At 39.1% G+C, this 24,218-nt stretch overlaps 1 protein-coding gene across 11 annotated transcripts in view; it reads left to right on the top strand.

Annotated features, from left to right (window-relative positions):
* The window catches only part of DNM3 (dynamin 3), a 622,348-nt gene that overhangs the window by 234,874 nt on the left and 363,256 nt on the right, over positions 1-24,218 (top strand). For all 11 annotated transcript variants that reach the window (XM_043924627.1, XM_043924624.1, XM_043924629.1 and 8 more), the window contains 6 exons: positions 3,324-3,422; positions 4,007-4,167; positions 9,849-9,991; positions 13,288-13,423; positions 15,706-15,773; positions 19,200-19,338. In XM_043924627.1, the coding sequence (XP_043780562.1) occupies positions 3,324-3,422; positions 4,007-4,167; positions 9,849-9,991; positions 13,288-13,423; positions 15,706-15,773; positions 19,200-19,338 (746 nt within the window). The remainder of the gene's footprint in view (positions 1-3,323; positions 3,423-4,006; positions 4,168-9,848; positions 9,992-13,287; positions 13,424-15,705; positions 15,774-19,199; positions 19,339-24,218) is intronic.

Below are 24,218 nucleotides of genomic sequence, written 5' to 3' on the forward strand. Positions count from 1 at the left end.
AAGGACGTCTTTTTTGGGTGTTAATTCTAGAAGGTCTTGTAGGTCTTCATAGAACCGTTCAACTTAAGCTTCTTCAGCATTACTGGTCGGGACATAGGCTTGGATTACCATGATATTGAATGGTTTGCCTTGGAAACGAGCAGAGATCATTCTGTTGTTTTTGAGATTGCATCCAAGTACTGCATTTCGGACTCTTTTGTTGACCATGATGGCTATTCCATTTCTTCTAAGGGATTCCTGCCCACGTAGATATAATGGTGGTATACATATATCCCCTCCCTCCATCCCATCATCCTGCCCATCCCACCCCTCTAGGTTGATACAGAGCCCCTGTTTGAGTTTCCTCAGCCATACAGCAAATTCCTACTGGCTATGTGTTTTACATATGGTAATGTAAGTTTTCATGTTACTCTTTTCATACATCTCACCCTCTACTCCCCTCTCCCCATGTCCACAAGTCTATTCTCTATGTCTGTTTCTCCACTGTTGCCCTGTAAGTAAATTCTTCAGTACCATTTTTCTAGATTCCATATATATGTGTTAGAATATGGTATTTATCTTTCTCTTTCTGACTCACTTCACTCTGTATAATAGGTTCTAGGTTCATTCATCTCATTAGAACTGACTCAAATGCATTCCTTTTTATGGCTGAGTAATATTCTATTGTGTATATATACCACAACTTCTTTATCCATTCATCTGTTGATGAACATCTAGGTTGCATCCATGTTCTAGCTATTGTAAATAGTACTGCAATGAACAATGGGATACATGTGTCTCTTTCCATTTTGGTTTCCTCAGGGTGTATGCCTAGGAGTGGGATTACTGGGTCATGTGGTGGTTTTATTCCTATTTTTTTTTAAGGAATCTCCATACCGTCTTCCATAGTGGCTGTATCAATTTACATTCCCATCAACAGTGCAAGAGTGTTCGCTTTTCTCTACACCCTCTTCAGCATTTATTGTTTGTAGACTTTTGGATGAAGGCCATTCTGACTGGTGTGAGGTGATATCTCATTGCAGTTTTGATTTGCATTTCTCTAACAATGAGTGATGTTGAGCATCTTTTCATGTGTTTGTTAGCCATCTGTATGTCTTCTTTGAAGAAATGTCTATTTCGGTCTTTTTCCCACTTTTTGATTGGGTTGTTTGGTTTTCTGATATTGAGCTGTATGAGCTGCTTGTATATTTTGGAAATTAATCCTTTGTCAATTGTTTCATTTGCTATTATTTTCTCCCATTCTGAGGGTTGTCTTTTCACCTTGCTTATAGTTTCCTTTGCTGTGCAAAAGCTTTTAAGTTTAATCAGGTGCCACTTATTTACTTTTGTTTTTATTTCCATTGCTCTAGGAAGTAGGTCATAGAGGATCTTGCTTTGATTTATGTCATGGAGTGTTCTGCCTATGTTTTCCTCTAAGAGTTTTATAGTTTCTGGTCTTACATTTAGGTCTTTAATCCATTTTGAGTTTATCTTTGTGTATGGTGTTAGGAAGTGTTCTAATTTCTTTCTTTTACATGTTATCTGTCCAGTTTTCCCGCACCATTTATTGAAGAGGGTGTCTTTGCCCCATTTTTATATTCTTGCCTCCTTTGTCAAAAATAAGGTACCCACAGGTACATGGGTTTATTTCTGGGCTTTCTATCTTGTTCCATTGGTCTATATTTCTGTTTTTATACCAGTACCATACTGTCTTGATGAGTGTAGTTTTGTAGTATAACCTGAAGTCAGGAAGCTTGATTTCTCCAGCTCCATTCTTCTTTCTCAAGACTGCTTTGGCTATTCAGGGTCTTTTGTGTTTCCATATGAATTGTGGAAGAGCAGAATCTTAACTACTAGACCTCCAGGGAAGTCCCTCAAGTTCAGTTGTATAGTGTTTACTTGTTTTAGATTCATATTAGAGCATCTCCTTGGCTGTCTGTTTATATTTAAATGTGAAATATTATCAGTTGGTGTTCCGTGTGTGTTTATTTGAATTATGGAATGATAGACTTCACAACAATAGTCCAATGTTTTATTTTCAGACTTTTCAACTTTTCAGACTTCAGTAGTCACTAGTCTAAAGCATTTAAAACCATAGCTGTTTTAGAAAGTATTAAGCATTATTTGAGAGTGAACCTGTAAGTCACTCAGTCATGTCTGACTCTTTGTGACCCCATGGACTATACAGTCCGTGGAATTCTCTAGGCCAGAATACTGGAGTTGATAGCCTTTCTCTTCTCCAGGAGATCTCAAACCAGGGATCGAACCCAGGTCTCCCACATTGCAGGCAGATTCTTACCAGCTGAACCACAGGGGAAGCTCAAGAATACTGGAGTGGGTAACCTATCCCTTCTCCAGGGGAACTTCCCAACCCAGGAATTGAACTCGGGTCTCCTGCATTACAATCAGATTCTTTACCAACTGAGCCATCAAGGAAGCCATTGAGAGTGGTTTCAGATAAAAAATAAAAACTTGTATCCAGTTAACCATGTTTAATTGAGAAGCTAAATAAATACACTAAAAAAGATGAATCAGTAGGCAAATATTGTTCATTTTATCTAATGATGGGAGCAAAGAACAAATACAGTATATCTGATATGCTACAAAAAATGTTTAGGTTTTTGCATTATTTTATTACTGAAAGGAACCTTTGATTCATGATTTCCAGCTGTTTCTTTTATAGAAGAGGAAAACTGAGACTCAGAGAGTTAAGTGACTTATCTTGAGACTAGAATCCATGGCTCAGAATTCCTATTTCAGTCTTTTTTCCATTAAGTCATATTTCCTTTTCTAAGCAACAATGAATATGTGAGACTTGTGAGTTTGTTTTTGGTAATGATGGTATCCTGTACCTAATTTTCTTCTCTTTATATTTTGATCTCAAGTGCTCAGACCTGGATCAATAATAAGCTTTGGTTTCTGACATACCCACATCACTGGTCCATGTGTAACCTATTTTTTGTTTTTAATAATGTAATGCATAAAATGAAAGCATCCATACTGTGTGGAATCCCTGAGGGGATAATTTAAATATATAATTTACATGTACATGTAGTACAAAAATAAACTCATACATTTAGAAGTATTTTGGTGAAACAGCTATTTGTTTTTTTCTCTCCTGGATCAAGAGTTATCTTATGGATGGGTGGTTTGGCAGCTCTCTGCCTCATCCTGTTGACATTTACCAGATGGGATAGTTGTGGATTAGAAAACAAAATAAGATGGGGAGGAACAGGGAAGGAACCAGAAATATGAGTGCTTTGCAATTAACATTAAGACATATATGTCTCTGAAACTTGTTGGTCTCTGCAAATTGTGTAATGTGTGGTTTGTTTGTGGTGCAGGTCTGAGAACCATTGGAGTCATCACCAAACTGGATCTCATGGATGAAGGAACGGATGCCAGGGATGTTCTAGAGAATAAGCTGCTGCCACTTCGCAGGGGTAATGTACTGTGTCCTATACAGGACTTTCTTTGATGGTGTGGCAGAGAAACAACTGGGAAACCAATGGGAGGCTGAATTTTTATGCCTCCACATTGCGAAGAATGGATTTAAGCTTAGTTAAACATTTTATGGAATGACATGGTGTTCCCAAATGATGTAGTATAATTGATCCAAAGAAAGAACTATTCCTTCAAACAATAGGAATAAAACAAGAAAAGGAAGGGGTTTGAAGGAAGGGTGTAATTATTCATCATAGTCTGCATAAATGTATTCTGTTTAAGTCCGAATTATTTACTTGCTACTGTCTGACAAAGCTGCATAGAGATTTACTCTATTTAAATGCATAGATCTTTTAAGGACAAAAGGACGTTATTTTGTTAATGCTAAAAAATCAACATTAGCCAAATCGTCCAGCCTTCATTAAATACTGATATCTCAAATTGAGTTTTGTAAGGGGATCTATTCTTCAGAGTCTTAAAATAATTTTGCTTTTCTTATTTGGCCTCTTCGAGAGCTTTAAAATTTCCCCAGAAAAAGAAACCAAAAGTGCCCCCAACTCCATAGGTGTGTGTTTTGTTTTAGGTTACGTGGGGGTGGTAAACAGGAGCCAGAAGGACATAGATGGGAAGAAGGACATAAAGGCTGCCATGTTGGCAGAAAGGAAATTTTTTCTCTCACACCCGGCTTACAGACATATTGCTGATCGGATGGGGACCCCACACCTTCAGAAGGTCCTTAATCAGGTAAAAATTGTTTTTCAAGCAACAAGAACAATTATAAAATATGTGAATGCCTATTTGAATCCATATTTCTTATTTTATACTTTTTTCTGAACTATTTAGCATAACAGTATTAATAGAAATGTTCAAAGATGAATATGGATACTTAGACCCATGCCATTAGTAATTCTAAATGACCAGAATTCACCTTAATATTGTTGAAAGAACAGTGTACTAATCAGAAATATGTATTTATTTACAAACAGTGAACAGGGGAACACATTTTAGCACATGTTTATTCATAATGTATAATTGTCTTAAGGAGTTAAACTTGTATCTCTCTGAAAAGTTGGTCTCTTGGCATCTGTTTTTTTTTGAAATGTCAGTCTGTGATGGTTAAGTTAAAATTTCTTTATGATTTTGTTTAGGATTGATTTGATCCTTAATTTCCAATCTTAAAAACACAGAAGCAATCACTGATCTTCATTCATCTAAGAAACTTTTCCAGATAACCCCTTTCCCCATAACAGATAGAATTAGGTCCTTTGCCTCCCCTCACTTCATGTATGTATACATTTCTTCCATAAAAATTTAGTGTACTTTTTTTTTTCACATATTTTCCAGTCCCTAGTAGAATCGAGTCATTGTCATTGAGTTTAGAGCCTCCACCCCAAGTTTTGATTATATTGACTCAGGTGGTGAGCAACTTTTCTCACAAAAAGTATGCTTTAACTTTTGTTTATGAACTTAAATAAGTCAAGTAGTTAACAGTTGTTCTGATTGTTCCCTCCTAGAAGTTGTCAGTAGAGGCTAACACAACAGTAGGCTACTAGTAACATTATATCTGAACCATTTAGGCAGCAATTGAAGCAGTTTTAGAAAATAAGAAACAGTAGTATACTTCTATTTTAAGTGATGTAACACAGACTAATATGAAATTTGTATTTTTCAATTAAGAGTAGATGAATATTTGGAAGCCATAAAGCAATAATATAGTTGTCATTTAAAAATTATGAACTTGTTTTAGAGAAGGAACTTTGGTTTATCATGCAAGAATCATGATATTCTATCAATGTATTTAGCTCTGATAAAACTATTTTTTGATTTCTGCTTTCATAGCTGTATTGGGCTAAGAAAAATACAGATAAACTGAAAAAATAATAAATGTCACTAAAATAATTAGAAATAATAAAGTTAGAACTATGAATACTGAAAAAGTAGAACAGGTATGATTGACCATTTGGTTATTATAGGTGACTCATAAATTATGGCGTAACTGATTCTGGTTGACTGAAAATTGAATAAATATTATACTAAAGATCTTTCATGTCCTGTATAATCAGTTTCTCTATTGCTTCAAGGATCTTCACACTGTGTTTGAAATTAGGATAATTTTTTTTTTTTTTTTGCCATGCCATATGGCATGTGGGACCTTAGTTCCCCAGCAAGGGATTGAACCCTTGTATTGGAAGCACACAGTTTTAACCACTGGACTGCCAGGGAAGTCTCCTGAAATTAGGATAATTTTATTGCTGATCTTATGTGTACCAACACGTCTGACCCCAAAGGACTCTTACTGTAGCAAAAACTGAAAGAGGACAGGAAATTTTTGAGGAATTGAAAAGAATATCATTATGGCTGGAGGTCAGAGAATGGGTTGTAAGAGATGAATGTGGAGATGAAGGCAGTGGCTGAATCCCATTGTGTTTGTAGGCAAAGTTAAAGATTTTGGCTGTTATCCTAGGAGCCCTGGGGAGTCAGTTGTTTAAGGAATCTGAGAAGGGGAATAACAGTCACATCTGTGGGTTAAAATGATTATGGTGGTTGCAGATAGGAAGATCAAGAGTAGAAATGGGGGAAAAAAAGAGAAATGAGAAGACCTCTCGCTTATGAGTCAAAGTGAGAAATGATGGTAGCCTGGTCTTGGTTAGGGCCAGTGAAGATGGAAAAGAAAGCAGATTTGGGGCATATTTGGGAAAATTGAGAACTTGGCAGTGGATGAGCTCGGGTGGGTGATGGAAAGGAAAAGTCAAGTATAACTCCCAAGTTCCAGGCTATTATGAAATCACCAAAATGGAGAAACTTCTGAAGGGAATATTAGGTACTTGATTTCAGTCATGTTGAGGTTGACACTTCCAAGAAAAGAAGTTAGGGAAGTCAGTCAAGTGGTTATTATTACTCTTAGATTTGGGGTTTGTTCTTGGGCATTGCTACTGGGAATGCAGTCTTCTCCATTCTTTTATTTTCTGCTTCAAAACCATAATGGCAACACATGCCAGGGGAATAACATGAAGAGTCTGTTGGAGGAGTGTGGCATTTCCTCGGTTCTGTCTCGTCCCATCAAAAATTTGAAGTGACAGTCCAGCATTACAGCCCTCGGACAGACTGTGTCACAGCTCTCAGACAGACTGTGTCACAGCTCTCAGGCAGATTGGTGTTACAGCTCCATGTTACACCTCAGTTTTATTTAGAAAATACAGGAAATACATCCTTGAGGTGTGAGGGCATACTGACCCTAAAGACATGAAGAGAAGAGGGGAGAGACCCCCAGCCCTTTGGCTCCTTTTTTTACATGTTTTTTTCCTCCTCCCCCTGTGCTTGCCCTATGTAAATTGGGCTAGCCAGGAGTGCTGTTTGTTCTACCTGAGGTCCTCACTCTGGTCCTCAGACCTTCCTTTGTTCTATTTTTGCAGGCTTTTCCCTTCCTTGTCTTTTAGCCGCCACCATTCTGGACTCATTTTTCCTATTCTAACTACCTAACAAGTCATAACTATGGACAAGGTTATAGGATAAGTATGAACTACTGACAATTAAATAACTTGATTTATTGCATAGGTATATTCAGATAACCTTGAATCTGCCTGCAATATGGAAGACCTGGGTTTGATCCCTGGGTTGGGAAGATCCCCTGGAGAAGGGCATGGCAACCCACTCCAGTATTCTTGCCTGGAGAATCCCCATGGACAGAGCTATAGTCCATGGGGTTGCAAAGAGTTGGAAAGGACTGAGTGATTAAGCACACAGATGGGTAAGCTCAGATAAACATAAATGATTTAAAATGGTTCTTCTGTTAGTTTGGGTCTACTTATTCCCCTTACTTTAAATTTAAAACACACAGAAGAACTATACAAAAAAGATCTTCAGGACCCAGATAATCACGATGGGTGTGATCCCTCACCTAGAGTCAGACATCCTGGAATATGAAGTCAAGTGGGCCTTAGCAAGCATCACTACGGACAAAGCTAGTGGAGGTGGTAGAATTCCAGTTGAGCTATTTCGAATCCTGAAAGATGATGCTGTGAAAGTGCTGCAGTCAATATGCCAGCAAATTTGGAAAACTCAACAGTGGCCACAGGACTGGAAAAGGTCCGTTTTCATTCCAATCCCAGAGAAAGGCAATGCCAAAGAATGCTCAAACTACCACACAATTGCACTCATCTCACATGCTAGTAAAGTAATGCTCAAAATTATCCAAGTCAGGCTTCAACAGTATGTGAACCATGAATTTCCAGATGTTCAAGCTGGATTTAGAAAAGGCAGAGGAATCAGAGATCAAATTGCCAACATCCATTGGGTCATCAAAAAAGCAAGAGTTCCAGAAAAACATCTACTTCTGCTTTATTGACTATGCCAAAACCTTTGACTATGTGGATCACGACAAACTATGGAAAATTCTTCAAGAGAAGGGAATACCAGACCACCTGACTTGCCTCCTGAGAAATCTGTATGTAGATCAGGAAGCAACAGCTAGAACTGGACATGGTTCAGTTCGGGAAAGGAGTACATCAAGGCTGTATATTGTCACCCTGCTTTTTTAACTTATATGCACAGTACATCATGAGAAATGCTGAGCTGAATGAAGCACAAGCTGGAATCAAGATTGCCAGGAGTAATATCAATAACCTCAGATATGCAGATGACACCTCCCTTAGGGCAGAAAGTGAAGAAGAACTAAAGAGCCTCTTAATGAAAGTGAAAGAGGAGAGTGAAAAAGTTGCCTTAAAGCTCAATATTCAGAAACTAAGACCATGGCATTCAGTCCCATCACTTCATGGCAAATCGATGGGGAAACAGTGGAAACAGTGGCTGACTTTATGTTTTTGGGCTCCAAAATCACTGCAGATGGTGGTTGCAGCTATGAAATTAAGATACCTACTCCTTGGAAGGAAAGTTATGACCAACCTAGACAGCATATTAAAAAGCAGAGACATCCCAATGCAGGGGGCCAGGGTTCAATCCCTGGTCAGGGAACTTGATCCCACATGCTGCAGCTAGGGCTGGGAACAGCCAAATAAATAAATAAAATAAATAAATAAAAAAAAAAAAAAAAAAAAAGCAGAGACATTAGCTTGCCAACAAAGGTCCGTCTAGTCAAGGCTATGGTTTTTCCAGTAGTCATGTATGGATGTGAGAGTTGGACTATAAAGAAAGCTGAGTGCTGAAGAATTGATGCTTTTGAATTGTGGTGTTGGAGAAGACTCTTGAGAGTCCCTTGGACTGTAAGGAGATGAAACCAGTCAATTGTAAAGGAAATCAGTCCTGAATATTCATTGGAAGGACTGATGTTGAAGCTGAAACTCCAATACTTTGGCCACCTGATGCGAAGAGCTGACTCATTTGAAAAGACCCTGATGCTGGGAAAGATTGAAGGCAGGAGGAAAAGGGAACGACAGAGGATGAGGTGGTTGGATGGCATCACCAACTCAATGGACATGAATTTGGGTAAACTCTGGAAGTTGGTGATGGACCGGGAGGCCTGGCGTGCTGCGGTCCATGGGGTCACACAGAATTGGACATGACTGAGCAACTGAATTGACTGACTCACTTTATATTTATTATTCTTTTCCCTAGATTTCTATAACTTTTACATTTCTCTTCTCTTGATTCTGAGTTTATTTCTTAAGCCATGCAAAAAGGTGATCTTTTTTCCTGTTAATTCAGACTTAATTATATTATAACAGAAAGAGCATTAGGTAGAGGGCTAATCAATCTGGGTTTATATCCCACCTTTGTTCTCAATTAATTTTGTCCCTCTTAGAAAATCTCTTAGAGAATTTTATTCATTCTAAGCTTGAAGTGTCAGCAGATGACTTCAGTGGAAATGCCAAAGCAAGTGGTTAGGTAGAGGTATCAATACCAGGGCTTTTTATATACAGCCTGTTGAGGGTGTAAGCTAGGGACTAACCACAGTTGGACTGGGGCCTAAAGATGCAGGAAAGAAGAAACACCTGTCTGAGCTATAAGAATGGAAAGGAAGTTAACAGCTGACAGGTACATGGGTATGAGCTCCACTGGTGGTGAGACTTTTGGTTCTGAGAATTCAGGCAGCACCTGTCATTCTCTGCTTCCTTCATTTGTACCACATTCTAACTTAAGGTTCCTTTTGACAGAGTAGCTGATCCAACAGATTAGTCCATACTAAGGTGTCATTAGGCAGCTTCATTAGTAACCTTAGCTGCCTTTTAACAGGGTATCCCAAATGTAAAGAGATAGTCTCAGCGAGTGACTTTAGCTGAGGGAATTTTGACCTTGGGTGTAGGAGAGAGCTGGAACTTCTTACTATCTGTCTACACAGCCAGACTTACATGTGTGTATGACTTTCTAAGGTTTTGACTGATCTGGAAAACAGTAAAGGCCAATTTTTATCTTCTGAGTTGAACTTCCGTCTCTTATATGTGTGCGTGAATTTGTTTTGTTTTATTTAGCAACTTACCAACCACATTCGAGACACCCTGCCCAACTTCAGGAACAAACTACAGGGCCAGTTGCTGTCCATAGAACATGAAGTAGAAGCCTACAAAAACTTCAAGCCAGAGGACCCCACCCGGAAGACCAAAGCATTGCTGCAGTGAGTCACCTTGCCCTTCCTTTGTTCAGCACTTGAAACTCATTTCTTCAGTTTGCTTTTTCCTTAGTCTATTTGTCATGCTAATTTCTAGGTTTTTTTCCATAGAAGTAAAGTATATGAGGCTTTGTATATGTCATAAAATAAGCCTTGAGTCTTTGTTTTCTTAAAGAATAGTTGTCGATCTTAATTCTGTCACTATAAATTTAACCAATTCCCAATCCTCTGTCCAGTTTTATTGTATTTTTCTAATTGGATTCAGTAAATGAGCAAAACCAACAGTGATAACTCAGTGGGATTGTTTGCCCTTAGTCTTTAAAAGTAGGCTAGGTTCCTGTTGAAAATGTCATCTGGATTGTGCAACTGTTTCTCTTGGTGTCACACGTACTTATTATCTTTTTTATTTCAGTCATTTCATATCATCTCTCTCTGTGTATTTTTCAGTGCAGTGAGAATCAAGGATTTAATAAAAAAAAAAAAAGTACAGACAGTAGGGCACATTTAAGTTTCTTTTTCCTATTTGGTAATGATTTTAATGTAGACCTTTAAATACGCAAATGTGAAAACTGCCAAGTGTCTTTTTACTCCTTCATGATCTTTTCTTCTTATCCTTGGGTTATTAGATTTATCCCTGAGGGTTCTTGGGTTAGGATAGCAGAGTTGTTGGAGAATTGCCATCCCCTGATGTCTTTTACCCTCATTCCTTATTTCAGCTCCTTTCAGCCTCATCTATCCTTTTATCCCTGTGCTTCAAACTGCCCCAGGTCTCTCTCCACCAGAAGACCCCCACTGACCAGCTTACATTCCTGGATATCTGAAGTCCATCTCTAAAGATGATGCTTGCCACTTCTTTAAGGCCCCTTTCTCTCTCTGCAGTCTTGTAATCAAATACCCGAATTTGGCTTTTAAAATGCACAACATAATTCCTTTTATTTGTAGGAGGATTTCTAAATGTTCAAATTATTTATGTAACATATTCAGTGCATTATCTTATATTCCTCCATGTAAAAAATAGTAAGATCATACAGAGGAAAAATTTTTTCTCCTGGATTTAACTCTCTCATAGTTTATCTTTTCTTTTTCTTCTTGGCTTTGGTTAAACTCCTATTAAAAGGCTTCAAGTTACAGAGAAAGGAAAGCTATTTCTGTTTAGGCCCTGGGTCATCATCTTAATGTTCAACTGAAACTGTTGTCTTTGTAAAGACTAGGTCTTGCCTCTTTGATTCTATTGAACTCATTACAATTTTCCACAATTAGATTCCTCTCTTGTAGGGAGCTGATTCAGCTCCGTCTTTCCTTCCTGCCTCCCTCCCTCCCTTCCTTTCTTCATTACTTTCCCTTGCCTTGCTCACATCTCTGTATTCTATTTGATGTCTGGCTCTGTGCTATTTACTGAGGATTCAGAAATGAATAAGATTTTTAACCCTCAAGAAGAAACCACAGTAGAGCAGCAGAAACAGATATATAAACAACTAACTGTTAAAATCTGATAAATGCTACATTTCTGGTAAGTATTAAATGTTAAGGGAGCCCAGATAAAGAGCAGATACATGCTAGGAAGGGTGTGAACTCACTTGAATGAGACCCTGAAGTATGGGAGGAGTTTGTCAGGTGGAAGAAGGAAGTCAAGAGAATAGTGTGAACTTTGGTACAACTTGTTCTAGTGGGCCATGTGGCTGGGGTGTAGGGTATGGGAATGGAGTAGCTGGAGGTGAATTTTCAGGGGTTTCCCAATGTTTCATACCTTTCCAGGTGTTTAAAATTAGATTAATATTAGCATGTGCATGAACATAGCTATATCCAATTATATTCTAGAGTTTTAGGCCTAAATATTTGAAGTTCCTTTTACTTCATCCATAATTTTAATGAAAGAGAATAAGATTCTGATTTTAGGTGGCTTGAATTTTTTCTCAATCTAGTAGATTTTGAATTTAAAAATAGCTTCAGTGTGTCAAAACTGAGACTTTCTAAACCTACTAGTCAGAAATACAGCTAGTCATTTTTTCTTCATAACATATTTTTTCGGTTTGTTTTTTACCAACTGCCTTGAGGTAATTCATTCCTTCATTGAACTTTCTGAGTACCTCTCATATGCCAAGCAGGGGATAATAAATCATATGCATGGTCCATGCCCTTAGGAGAGAGACTGACAGATGAGTGATGGTGATGCCCTCTGCTACGTGCTCTGCTGAAGATATGCTGAGGAAGCTGAGAAGGAGTCCTTCATCTGGGTGGCAGGGAGGGGTGGTGGTGGATAGAGTTGTGGATCATGGAAAGCTTCCTGAAAAAACTAATGCTTAAACTGAGTCTTGAAGGACACATAATAATTAGCCAGACAAAGAAGCATAAGCAGAGCAGAAAGGAAAACGAGTGTAAAAGCGTAGAGACGTGGTACTCGTGGGGACCTCCAAATAGCTTCTTTTTAGTTGGTTTGGAAGGTGAGTGGGGGTGAGTAGTAAGAGATGGGGCATCCAGGGACAGACCCTGGAGAATCTTAGCTGATGGGATCAGGAGTTTTAATTTTATTAAATTCTAGGGAGTCATTGAAAAACAAGGCTCGAGCTAGTTGCAAAGGGGCAAGGGTGGAGGGCCAGAAATTTGCATTGTTCTGGCAGAATGAGGTCTGCAGTGTTGAGGTCAGGGGAGAGAGTAGCTCATAAAGTATGAGAGCACTCTACTGGAGCAGTTGGAACACTAGGTGATAGTGATGTCACGGGAGTCCTGGCTCATTTAACTATTTTATATGAAGTTTTATTGCTTAGATGATTTTTTTAAAAAATTTAATTGGAGGATAATTGCTTTAGTATGTTATGTTGGTTTCTGCTGTACAACAACATGAAATAGCCGTAAGTGTATAGATATCCTGTCTCTCTCTCTTGAACCTCCTTCCACCCCACCCTCTATCCACCCCTCTAGGTTCTCACAGAGTGCTGGGCTGGGCTCCTTGTGCTATACAGCAGCTTCCTACTAGCTATCAATTTTACACATGGGAGTGTATTTCTAATTTAAGTATTCTAAAATACCGTTTTATAGTTGCAGCTAAATGGCAGAATGTTTATTTAATGATGCAGATACTTAAAATATATATTTTAAATGGGATGTCTGAAATAAATCTTGATCATGTGTATTTCATATAGTTACATTTTGAGAACTGACTAGGGTGCATTGTTGATTCTGCCAGTAGGTGCCACTACGAACACCAGGAAAAGAGTTATGAGGGATAACCATAGCAAATTCAGGTGAAAAAATGCGAAGCCTTGTAACTTTGACTTGAATTTATTTCTCTTTTGCAATTACAGGATGGTTCAACAATTTGCTGTGGATTTTGAGAAGAGAATTGAAGGGTCAGGGGATCAAGTAGACACCCTGGAGCTCTCAGGTGGTGCTAAAATCAATCGTATATTCCATGAACGCTTTCCTTTTGAGATAGTAAAGGTTTGTACCAAATGTTATTCTTCCCTTTTGTTTCATTTCATTTCTGTTTTCTGTTCTACGTAACTGTTCATAAAATGTTATATGAATGGTATGGGACTAAGATAATTCTTTAAACAAAAACCTCCATACTCAGGTAGTGAAATTCAGGAGGGAAGTTATTTTCTTACTGATGGTTCTGATTTTATTTAATGGAATCTAATGGTATTTCAATAATTCAACAACTACTAACACGTTCCTATGATGCTTATTTGTTGTACAATTTATTTTCAAATGTTTCTTGAGCATCTACTGTGCACCAGTGATCTTAGGTGCCAGGGTTCAAGATAGAGATACTATCTGGGGGCAAAAGACAGAAAATTGACAAATAGACAAAGTAAGAAAAAAAAATCAAGTATTATTACGTAGTGAAATATGAGAGAGAACGGAATTAGATTAACCACTTTTGATGGAATGTTCAAGCAAGGTCTCTCTGACTATGGAGCCCTTAAAGCATGACCAGAATGGCATGAAGAAGTCAGCTATAAGGATCTGGAGGAAGAAGATTGTTTAAGGCAAGATGCCAAGGACAAGGCCCTAAAGCAAGCACCTGTGTAGCGGGTGAGGAACACCTGAGGCTGGTGCAGAGCTGATGAAGGGGAGTGGGGAGAAAATGAATTCAGAGGAAGGAAGTGCCCAGTTTATGCAGAGCTTTCTAGGTTGCGATAAAGTGCTTACATTTAACAATGGGAAGTCCAGGGAGAGTTTTAAGAAAAAGTGTGACCTGATTTGGTTGGTGATTTTAAAAGACCACTGTCTGGGTTGGATTGTAAAGGGGGAAAAGTTATTTGAAGGAGACAAGATGGGTTAAACAGTAGGGCCGAAGCAGGGGTGAATCCACTTTGTGGGGGACCTGAAGTCTATACAATTTGGGGACCCCACCTTGAAGAATGCAAAATTATAAATACACAGGCACAGGGTCTTGTAAGGAATTTATGCAAGAGAGAAGTTCTGAAACTTAAACTTCTTTAGCTTTATAGTAGAAATGCCTCAACAGAGAGGCTTGAGAGAAGTGGATGGATTCATGATTTTGAAGGAAGGGTCAATAGGGCTTGGATTGTTATGGGAAATGCAAAAAAGAGAAAATTCAAGATGACTCCCAAGATTTTGACTTGCACAACTGAGCAAATGTTAGTGTCCATCAGATGAGGAACCTGATAAAAAGTTCAGTGTGCAGGTATGAACCAAGAGTTTTGTTTCAGAGATGTTAAGTTTAAAATGCCCCATAGGCAGCGAGGTAGTTTTAGGGACTATGTTATTTGTCTCACATACAGAGGCATATACTTATGTCTTGGTGTGGGAGGCAGATGGGTAGATAGAAAGTTTCATTAATATGTGTTAAAAAAAGTGACAAACTTCAGCACAGGGTGCTGTGGAAACACAATCCATGGAAATGAATCCCAGCCTGACTGTGTAAGGGAGCTTGGCTTCTGAGCCCAGAAGGTTGAGCAGCTAGTTAAGCAGGAATAGGTGAGGTGGGGCTGAGGAGGAGATTTTTCCAGACAGAAAGGGAGGAGTGGTAAAGGCTGTGGTGTGGAACTAAAGAAGTTCATTGTTCTGTGGCATAAAGTGTGAGGGGGGCGGGAAATGCACAGGCAATGAGGTTGGAGAGGCCAAATCTCAAAAGTTAGGAGCTGACCCAAATGTTCTCTTGATATCCCTTTCAGGTCTAAGCTCTATGACACTTTGATCCTACTTCCAATAAATTTAAGGTACCTAGAACTTCTGGGAAAATTTTAATACAGTAATCTATCCTGTGTAGGATTGGCAAAATATTATTAATTTCCTGTTTTAAATAAATTTTGAACTCAGGTGCTTAACATGGCCAGGGAGAAGAGACAGCCATTGTTAATTCTCAACACAGCTGGACTACTGTTGTACATCAGGTGACACTTATGTATGCATTTGTCTGTGAATACACTTACTACATTCAGCAAAGAATGAAGAATTATATATTTCAAATGAATGGCCAGATTTATGTACAGAAGACATCCTTTATGTGTAGCACTCCTTATCTATAAAAGAGTTAAAATCTGCTGCACTAAAACTCCCAGAAATCCCTAACATTCTGTGTTGCCTTGAACTTTATATAAACAGATGTCTTGACCATCTGGATTTAGGTTAGGAAAGACATGAGTATCCATTTATTAATAACGGAGTCAAGTTATTCTCATTTTTAAATATTCAACAATATTATTATTCAGAGGAATTGAGTGTCATAACTGTGGCTCATTTTGCTTCCACAGATGGAGTTCAATGAGAAAGAATTGCGAAGAGAAATAAGCTATGCAATCAAAAACATACATGGTATCAGGCAAGTGCTTCACGTTTTCCTTGTCTTCAGTTCAAGCTACTAAAAAAATTAGTGTTTATAAATGGCTAGTGAAGTAGCCTTTTCATCATCTGAGCAGAGTAGAATGTAGAGGTGGGAGTAAAAAATAAGAAATAGGAAATTCTTGCTTGAGTTCAATGATAATTTCTAGTATTGTCATATTGTCTTTTTCCACTGAAAAATCAAAAACCCTGTCTGCACTCACAGCACCATGCTCTCGACAGTTGGGGATTTACTGATGAACAAGACCTTGTTCTTCAGGGCTGTATATATATTTCAGAGGCAAAGGCCAGACTTCCTCATAAGTGATCATTACTTACACCAAGACTAGATGGATTAATTTTGACTGGATATATGGAACAAGATTGGGGAAGATTAATGAAGGTGGTTATTTTAAAGTCAAACCTTGCCTGTTTTGAGAACAAGAACGATTTCAACAAGGATAGGTATCTGTGTGTGTAAATGTGAATGTGTGTGTGTATGGGGTAGATGGCGATGCCAAAAGATGTGAGAGGTGAGAGATTGTTGAGGCTGGAGGAGCTGAGAAGGGGCTTAGAGTGGAGGGAGTAGTGTGAGCAAAGACACGGAGGTGACAAAGAGCAGCATGTGTTCATGGAGCAGGGAGCCTTGCATTTGGACTGGAGTTAGAAATATAGAAGGAGAGTGGAGAGGAAGTTGGGAGGAGAACTTGCGCCTGAATTCCCCCTCATACAAAGTGGGATTATCCTCATTTACTTTCGTTAAAGAACTAGGATAGGAAAATAAATGAATTTAAAGCACATTTTGTGAGTTCATGTTTAGAGGGCTAAATACAATGTAATGGAGCATATGCTAAATTGATTCAAGGTTAGAAGACTTAGGTTGCCTACTTCATGATGATCTTACATGAAGGAGGGGGTCCCCAGTCTATTGGTTGGTTGTGTCTCAGCTTCTGCCTCAGGGCCAGCTTGAGACTATTTGGGGAACAGAAGCTGAGAGAGCAAAACTTCACACTGAGTGAGCCTGTGATGGGTGATTTTCCAAAGGAGTTGTGACATTTGAATTTATCCTTATGGAATTTGGAAAGTCTACTCTACAAGTCTCAAATAGTATGGGTAAATATGTAAATATGCATTCATAAAGTAGAAAAGAGAAAACATCTCTAACCATCAACAGGATTTCTAAGTTCCCTATTAATTCTCTTCCCTCTCTCTCAACTCCAGAAGACATTTGGTATAGAAACTGTCTTTTTCTTTAGCTGGACAGAGCTAGTATTCACAGGTATTAGTCTGATAAATGCAATAGAACCAAATTGTGTTTTGGGAGAGGGCTCAAAAAAGTCTTTTTGCTTAACTAAACACAGTGTTTTTTATTTGACTTTTAAAAGTTCTTACTGATTACGTATTTATTGAATGTAACTGCAAAAATACAGTAAGTCAGGATTATAGATTTCTGATTTACATGTCCACCAACAGAAGAGATTGACTGTTACTATTATTCTGGAATTAATTTGCCTATAAGCTGGTTGGTGACTCAGTGGTAAAGAATCCACCTGCAATGCAGGAGCTACGGGTTTGATCCCTGGGTGGGGAAGATCCCCTGGAAAATGAAATGGTAACCCACTCCAGTATTCTTGCCTGGAGATTTGCATGGACAGAGGAGCCTGGCAGGCTACAGTCCATGGGGTTGCGAAAGAGTTGGACACAACTTAGTGACTAAAATGCATGCACACACACACAAAATGATAAGAAGTGCACAATGTCCTGAGTATAACACATGCTAATAGTGCAATTATTTAGGCTTTTAAATACACTTAATTTAAAATGTTTTGTTATCAACTGATTCTATTAGATATTTGAATAATAGAAACCACCTTTCCTCAGTGAGGATTTGATGGTCTTTTGTTCCGCTAACACTGAGTGCCAGTGATGAGCAGGGGATCCCTCCTTGTTGGGAAAACAAAGATAAATGCTCTAATGACTCTTCCTACTAGGATAGTCATAGGACCAAAATATGTGCTCATATCACTGTAGTGCAAAATAAGATGCTGGGGTTCAGAGAAGGAAGACCCAGTCAGTGGCAGGACTATAGAAGGCGAGCTGTAGGAAGTGGTTGCTTTTGATCTGGCCTTTGAAGCATAGGTGGGATTTGGACAGGCTGAAATTGTGGGAAAAGTGAAATGAACATCTTAGATGAAGGAAAAGGCATAAAATATTAGCATGAATATTTTTGTGGAAGGCAAATGGTCTGGTTTGGCTGAAACCTCGTGTGCATGAGAGGAAGGAGGAAAATAACCACAAGGAAGATTAGCGACAGACAGGGGAACAGTTTTAATGTCAGACTAAACAACATGTATTTTATTCTGTATCCAAAGTGGAGAAGTTACAATTGACAGTATAGTATGACTACTACAGTGCAATTAGAAATGGAGAAGGGCACAAAGTGCTAAGTAAATAAGAGACATAGAATAAGGCTGCTAAAAGGAAAGTGTAGAGGAAACTCTCCAAAGAGATACCATAAAATTGAGTGTTGAAGGAAGAGAGGGTAATCAAATAAGGGGAAGGGAGGAGAGTCTAGGATGGGGAGATCAGCCACCAGTGTCTGGAGCCTGCATTATCTGTGGGCATAGTGTTTGTCAGGGTTCAAGATCCCTTTTACAGTAGATTTTTCCCATTGTCCTTTTGTTTAGATGTGAGTAATCATTTTTCATTTTTTGTGAAACACACACACACACATGCATATACCTGCTTCCCTGAGCTTCTGCACAGCATTAGAAAAGCCCTGTTGTGACACCAGTTTGAATTGATTCCTGCCAGATGAAAAAGATCCTTGTTACTTTGGTTATCATTTGTTATTTTTGTAAATTCACAATTTAGGCATTCAGAGTCCCAAGCTAGTTCCACTTAACTGCTTTTTTTTTTTCTCCAGTACCCCAGGATCTCAAACTGGGAACCTCTGAACTTAGTATAATACAGCTCTCTTGGAAAGAATATGTTATATAGTTCAGGAATGTTACTGTTTCAGTGTTCAAAATATGAAGATCATTTCCTACTCCATGAAGGACAAGACGGGATTGTTTTTGGAATACTTTAGAAACAGAAATGTACATTTAGGACATCACTTCTATTGTAGCATTCCTTTGTCCTGCTATGAAAGAGTGAGATGAGACAAAGACAGTTAAATATTGAAGGTCACATTATGGGCCTTGAAAACATTTGGGAAACTGTTTTTTGGTAGTGTTAATCATCTATAGAATGTATTAAAGATATTACAAATGATGCTGTGAATAGAATTAATCACTATGTACCTTTTTAATGAGGATTTTACATGCTCAGTTTAAGTAGCATGCCAATTAAAACATTGTTAAAAGAGTACTGATTATCATTCAATTTAAAATATCTAACATGCTATTTTCTTTCTTACTTCCAGGACAGGGTTGTTTACTCCAGACATGGCATTTGAAGCAATTGTCAAAAAACAAATTGTAAAGCTGAAGGGGCCTTCCTTGAAGAGTGTAGATCTGGTAATACAAGAATTAATCAACACTGTCAAGAAGTGTACCAAAAAGGTAAGTTTGGATTATGTAACTTTCCAACCAGTTTACCCACTTTCCTACCCTGCTACATGTCTCTCTTTCACTGACCCTCCACTTTGTTATGAAGGTTTTGTGTTTGCTCAAGGGGAAGGATTGTAAAAAGTATTGAGTGGGAGTCGCTTTCATGATATTTGGGTCTCACCCATTTCAAAGAGGGTTGTTGTCTTAATCAGGTAAACATCACTTTAGAATAATCAAGTGAATGCCCTAAACCAATTTTTCCTGTGGTGCATGGTTGGGACCCATTGTTAGGGCAAGGGAATCAGTGAAATTGTATATATTGAAAGATAATTTTTCTCAGTTTTAAATGAATCCCACTGGAACCTGGATGTCTGGGAATGGGGCATTGTGGTGTAGTAGTTTAACTGGACCTTTGGGCCTGGGCCCTTATCTAGATTCAAATCCTGGCTCTGCTGTTTACTTGCTGTGTGACCTTCAGTATCATACTTAATCCTTATATTTTTGTCAATTCCTCTGTGAAATGGGATGATGATGATGATAGTTATAATATCACCTCAGAGAAGATTAAACAAGATGATGTCAGAAACCCAAGGTGCACTTAACACGTTGATTAAACATAGTAAGTTATCAGTAAATGGTGGCTAATCTATAAATGGCCATTTTTCTTAGCACCCAGTGTTCTCCTCCTTGTAATATTTATTGATGGAGAATAGTAGGTAAGAGACTTCCCAATCTGGGGCCTCTTCGCTGAGGAACATGGAGGAATTGTGTGGGACATGAAAGGGACACCCCAAATTGAAAAATGTAAGAAGGAAATCATTGATCATGTTAGGATAGGGTAGGCCTAGCCCTATGACAGTTAATGTTGTTACTTCATTTCTTGAAAGTATATTTACTTCTGATTTCATTGGTTTTGTTACCCTTCCCTTTCTGTATGGTTACTGTGAGTAATGTTCCTAAAAAACCAGTGGGAAGAATGAGAGAATGAGTATGAGTATTGGTTCCTAGTTAACTGGTGGAAAACTCAGTAGAAAAGATGTAAGTAGTGAAAGCGGAAAAGAGGCTAAACTTAGGAATTTATAATTGCCAATGCTAAGAGAACAGGAGTTCAGTGGAACTAGCGTGGGGCCCAGAAGTGGCTCCGGAGCTTCAGAGCGCTTCTCTAGTTTTCTTACTATTCTTCTACCTGGTTCCTTAGTGTTCTTTTCTCTTCCTTAAAACGGGAAAAGCCATAGGCATTAAGGAACGGAGGAAAAAGTAAATGGGGAACAACAAAACAGTCTTTATGTCAGTTCTTCACGCCAGCTGTTCCTTTGGAAACTTGAAGCCATTTAATAATACTTCATATCCCTGATATCCTTGCCTTTACCCCAAAATGTGGTCAGTCTTGTCACTTGTGCAGTATTGGTCTCCTCTGAACTGGCTTGTTGAAGTAACTGGTACCATGTTCTCTATTTAACCCCATGGGTTACTGCATACAGGTATCTTCTTCAGCCAAGAGTTTCTCTTTAGGTTGCCCATGCTTTCCTGCTCCCACCAGTAAGACTGCCTTCTTTCTAATGGCCAGTTGTGCTGTTTGTCCTCAAATTTGTTTAGCCAGCTGTCCTTCTAATTTAAATAAATTGAGTAAATAAATTGATCAAATGCAAGAAAGACTTTTGTTTCCATAAAAACTCAGCTTTGGAATGACTTAAAGGTTAGCTACAAAAGCTCTGCTTTGGACTAGGTGTAGGTAGAAAAAGGTTAAAAGGATGTGGAGAGACTTATAAAAACCTAGATGGGCTCTGCATTCAGATTATTTCCCAAGTGTCTTTAGGTTTCCTGTCCACTTTGAAGAAAGCAAAACTGGAAATCATAGACGGAGGATGTGGTTTATGTAAGACAGAAGACACATAACTCCAATCAGCAGATCCATATGCAGAGAACAGGCCTTGGCCTTACATCAAAAGATTGGCACATGTGTGTACATTTATGTTTTAAGTTATATAAAGTGTTTATGGTATGTATGAATCTTTTTTTTTTTATCATTTCCCATTGTATCCAACTTACTGGAAAACCAACAGTCCCGATGGCACAGGATGAGACGGCTTGTTTCTGGACACTTTTTGACTTTTATTCTTTGCTTTCCACCCTTTGAACCTCCCTTTTCATTAAGCTCTCTAGATCAGGCGTGGTTGTATATTTATACTGTCTTCTCAAAACATTTTATATGTTGCCTTAAGTAAAACCTAGCTTTCTTCCTGAGATTCTTATTTACCCTTCAGCTCCCTTCATTGAAGGATATTTATTGGCCCAAACTCAAAGAATCTAAAGGCCAGGATTAGGTATGACTTCTCCATTTGTGGCTTCCAAACATTATTCCTTCACCTTCCTATAACAAGTCTTCCTTCAAGGCCAAGGTGTTACCAGCTCTGGCAACCTTTTCCCTTCTCTTCATTGTCACCATCAAGTCCTGGGTGCTCCCTTGCATTCATCAAAATATTTAGAACTTGGCTTACATTTTTTCCTCTCCATCCTAAACTCACTTTCGGTTCAGGTGACTTCAGTAGAGATCATGTCCAACACCCAGTAGCTGCTATTCTTAAGAGACCTATGATCCCAGTGATCCTCCATTCATTCCACCCTAGCATCCCCACTCCCATGACCTCTTTCTGTCCTTGTCATGGTGGACAAATGTTCTACCAAGAGATTCTTCAGAAATCTCAAATTCTAAATCTAGGATTTTCAAAACACTCATTACCTTCTTTTTGGTTTTCAATTAGTTGGAAAATTAGTAGAAAACCTTAAAGGAGAATTGAAGTTTAGGATCTACTTTGCTGCTGATAAATCTAGCTTGGAAAGCGTGGCTGGGATTTGCTGCTGCAGTGGGAGCCTTCTCTTCAGGCGGTAAACATCAGAGCCCACAGCGTTGGAGAGAGATGTGCTCCCAGAGACAGCACAGCATGTTTCAGCTAACCTCACACCTATGGGCCTCTCCAGAGAAGGCCACGTTTGAGCAGTGACATACTGCGTCTGCCCCATGCAGCAGAGAGCTGTGGGCTGACATAACTCAGGTGCTCACAGGTGGAGAAAGTGACAAGGGCATCTCCCATAATACTTTCTCAAGAGGGAAGAAATGTTGGTGGGTTACCACTTTATGAGTGAGGTGTGAAGGGTGCTGGGGAGTAGGAAGAGGGGTTCTTTTCTACACCTAAAATTATGCTGCAGGCTCCCACCCTTTCAGTTTTCTCACTCCTTTACTCTCCCTAGAAACAATCTTTAAGTTCAAAAAGACTTCAGACCTCTGACTTCTGTTTTTTTTTTTTTTTTTTTGCTTTTTTTTGTTTAAGCTACCTGTCTTCTCCTGATTTTATTATATTTCCTGACCACTGTATCAGTCTACGTTCAATCAGGAGAGAGAAACCACACAGGAATTTGAACAGGAAATAGTTACTAGAAAAATAGTATGAACTGTAACAGGGGCTTAAGTAGTGAGGGATTGGCTAGTAAGAAGGTAAGAGAGGACTTCCCTGGTGGTCCAGTGGTTAAGAATCTGCCTGACAATGCAGGGGACATGGGTTCGATCCTTGGTCTGGGAAGATTCCATGTGTTGTGGGGCAACTAAGCCCACAGCTACTGAAGCCGATGTGCCTAGAGCCTGTGCTCCACAAGAGAAGCTACTGAAATGAGAAGCCTGTGCGCCGTAACAAAGAGTAGTCCCCACTCACCGCCACTAGAGAAAGCCTGCACACAGCAAGGAAGACCTAGTGCAACAACCAAAAATAAATTAGGTAATTAATTTTCAAAAAAAAAGTTAAGAGAATGGCTGAAGATAGGAGTAGAAGCTATAAGGAGCAGTTACTAAGGTGCTACCTTTAGGGGAACGCCCAGGAAAGAGGGACCCTGCCGAGCTAAGACTGGGACCTCTTGAAGAAGACCTAGATGTGGCTCATTGGATGGCAGAAAAGTGTTATGCTGCAGAATTTGCTGGAAATCTGCCCTCTGGAACATGTTGGGAGGGAAAAGGTAACCATGGGGAGGATTCTCCCTGGAGACACTCTTATGCAAATTGTTCAAGGTGAGGGCAGCTCTACCAGGGGTCTGTGACTGCCTTGCATTGAAGTAGGCTTCTATAGCCTGTCTTTTCCTCCAACAGTGTCTCTCCAGGCTCTGCTTCTCCTGATAAAACCTCTCATGGTGCCAGCGAGCAATGAAAAACTACTTTAAGGGCCCAGGATTATTTTCACAGAGAGGGCAAGAAGCTTGAATTTGGAGCTGGGAAGCAATACATTAAGAAGCAGTACATTTACCTTTTGGGCTTCCCTGGTGGTTCAGATGGTAAAGAATCCACCTGCCATATGGGAGACCTAGGTTTGATCCCTGGGTTGGGAAGATCCCCTGGAGGAGGTCCTGGCAACCCACTCCAGTATTCTTGCCTGGAGAATTCCCATGGACAGAGGAGCCTGGTGGGCTATAGTCCATGGGATCGTAAAGAGTTGGACACGACTGAGTGACTAAGCACACATTACTTTAATTCCTTTTGCATTAACTTTGCCATCTGTTGAAACACTGAGGGTGGGCAGATTTACTGTTTGTCTTTTATTTCCCCTTTCCCCAGGTTGGTGATGAGCTTGAAGATAGTTGTATATCTGTGTGGATTAGTGCCACATAATATAACCATCGTCTTCAGCATTTCATTTGTTAGTGACTTGCCGTGTTTGCCACAATAGTGATGTTAAACTTTTAGCACTCTTTTTAAGATGCTTTGCTCATCACTTTCAATAATGATTTCACAGAGAAAACAGAGGCTGTACATGGGAACATTAATTTCTAGCCCCCAAACCTATGTGTATTCCCAGTCATGCCTCTTCTTCCCCTCCTTTTCTCTGTCATGGTGTTAATCCTGACCAAGG

This window comes from Cervus elaphus, chromosome 14, assembly GCF_910594005.1.
Source record: "Cervus elaphus chromosome 14, mCerEla1.1, whole genome shotgun sequence".
NCBI classification, from domain to species: domain Eukaryota; kingdom Metazoa; phylum Chordata; class Mammalia; order Artiodactyla; family Cervidae; genus Cervus; species Cervus elaphus.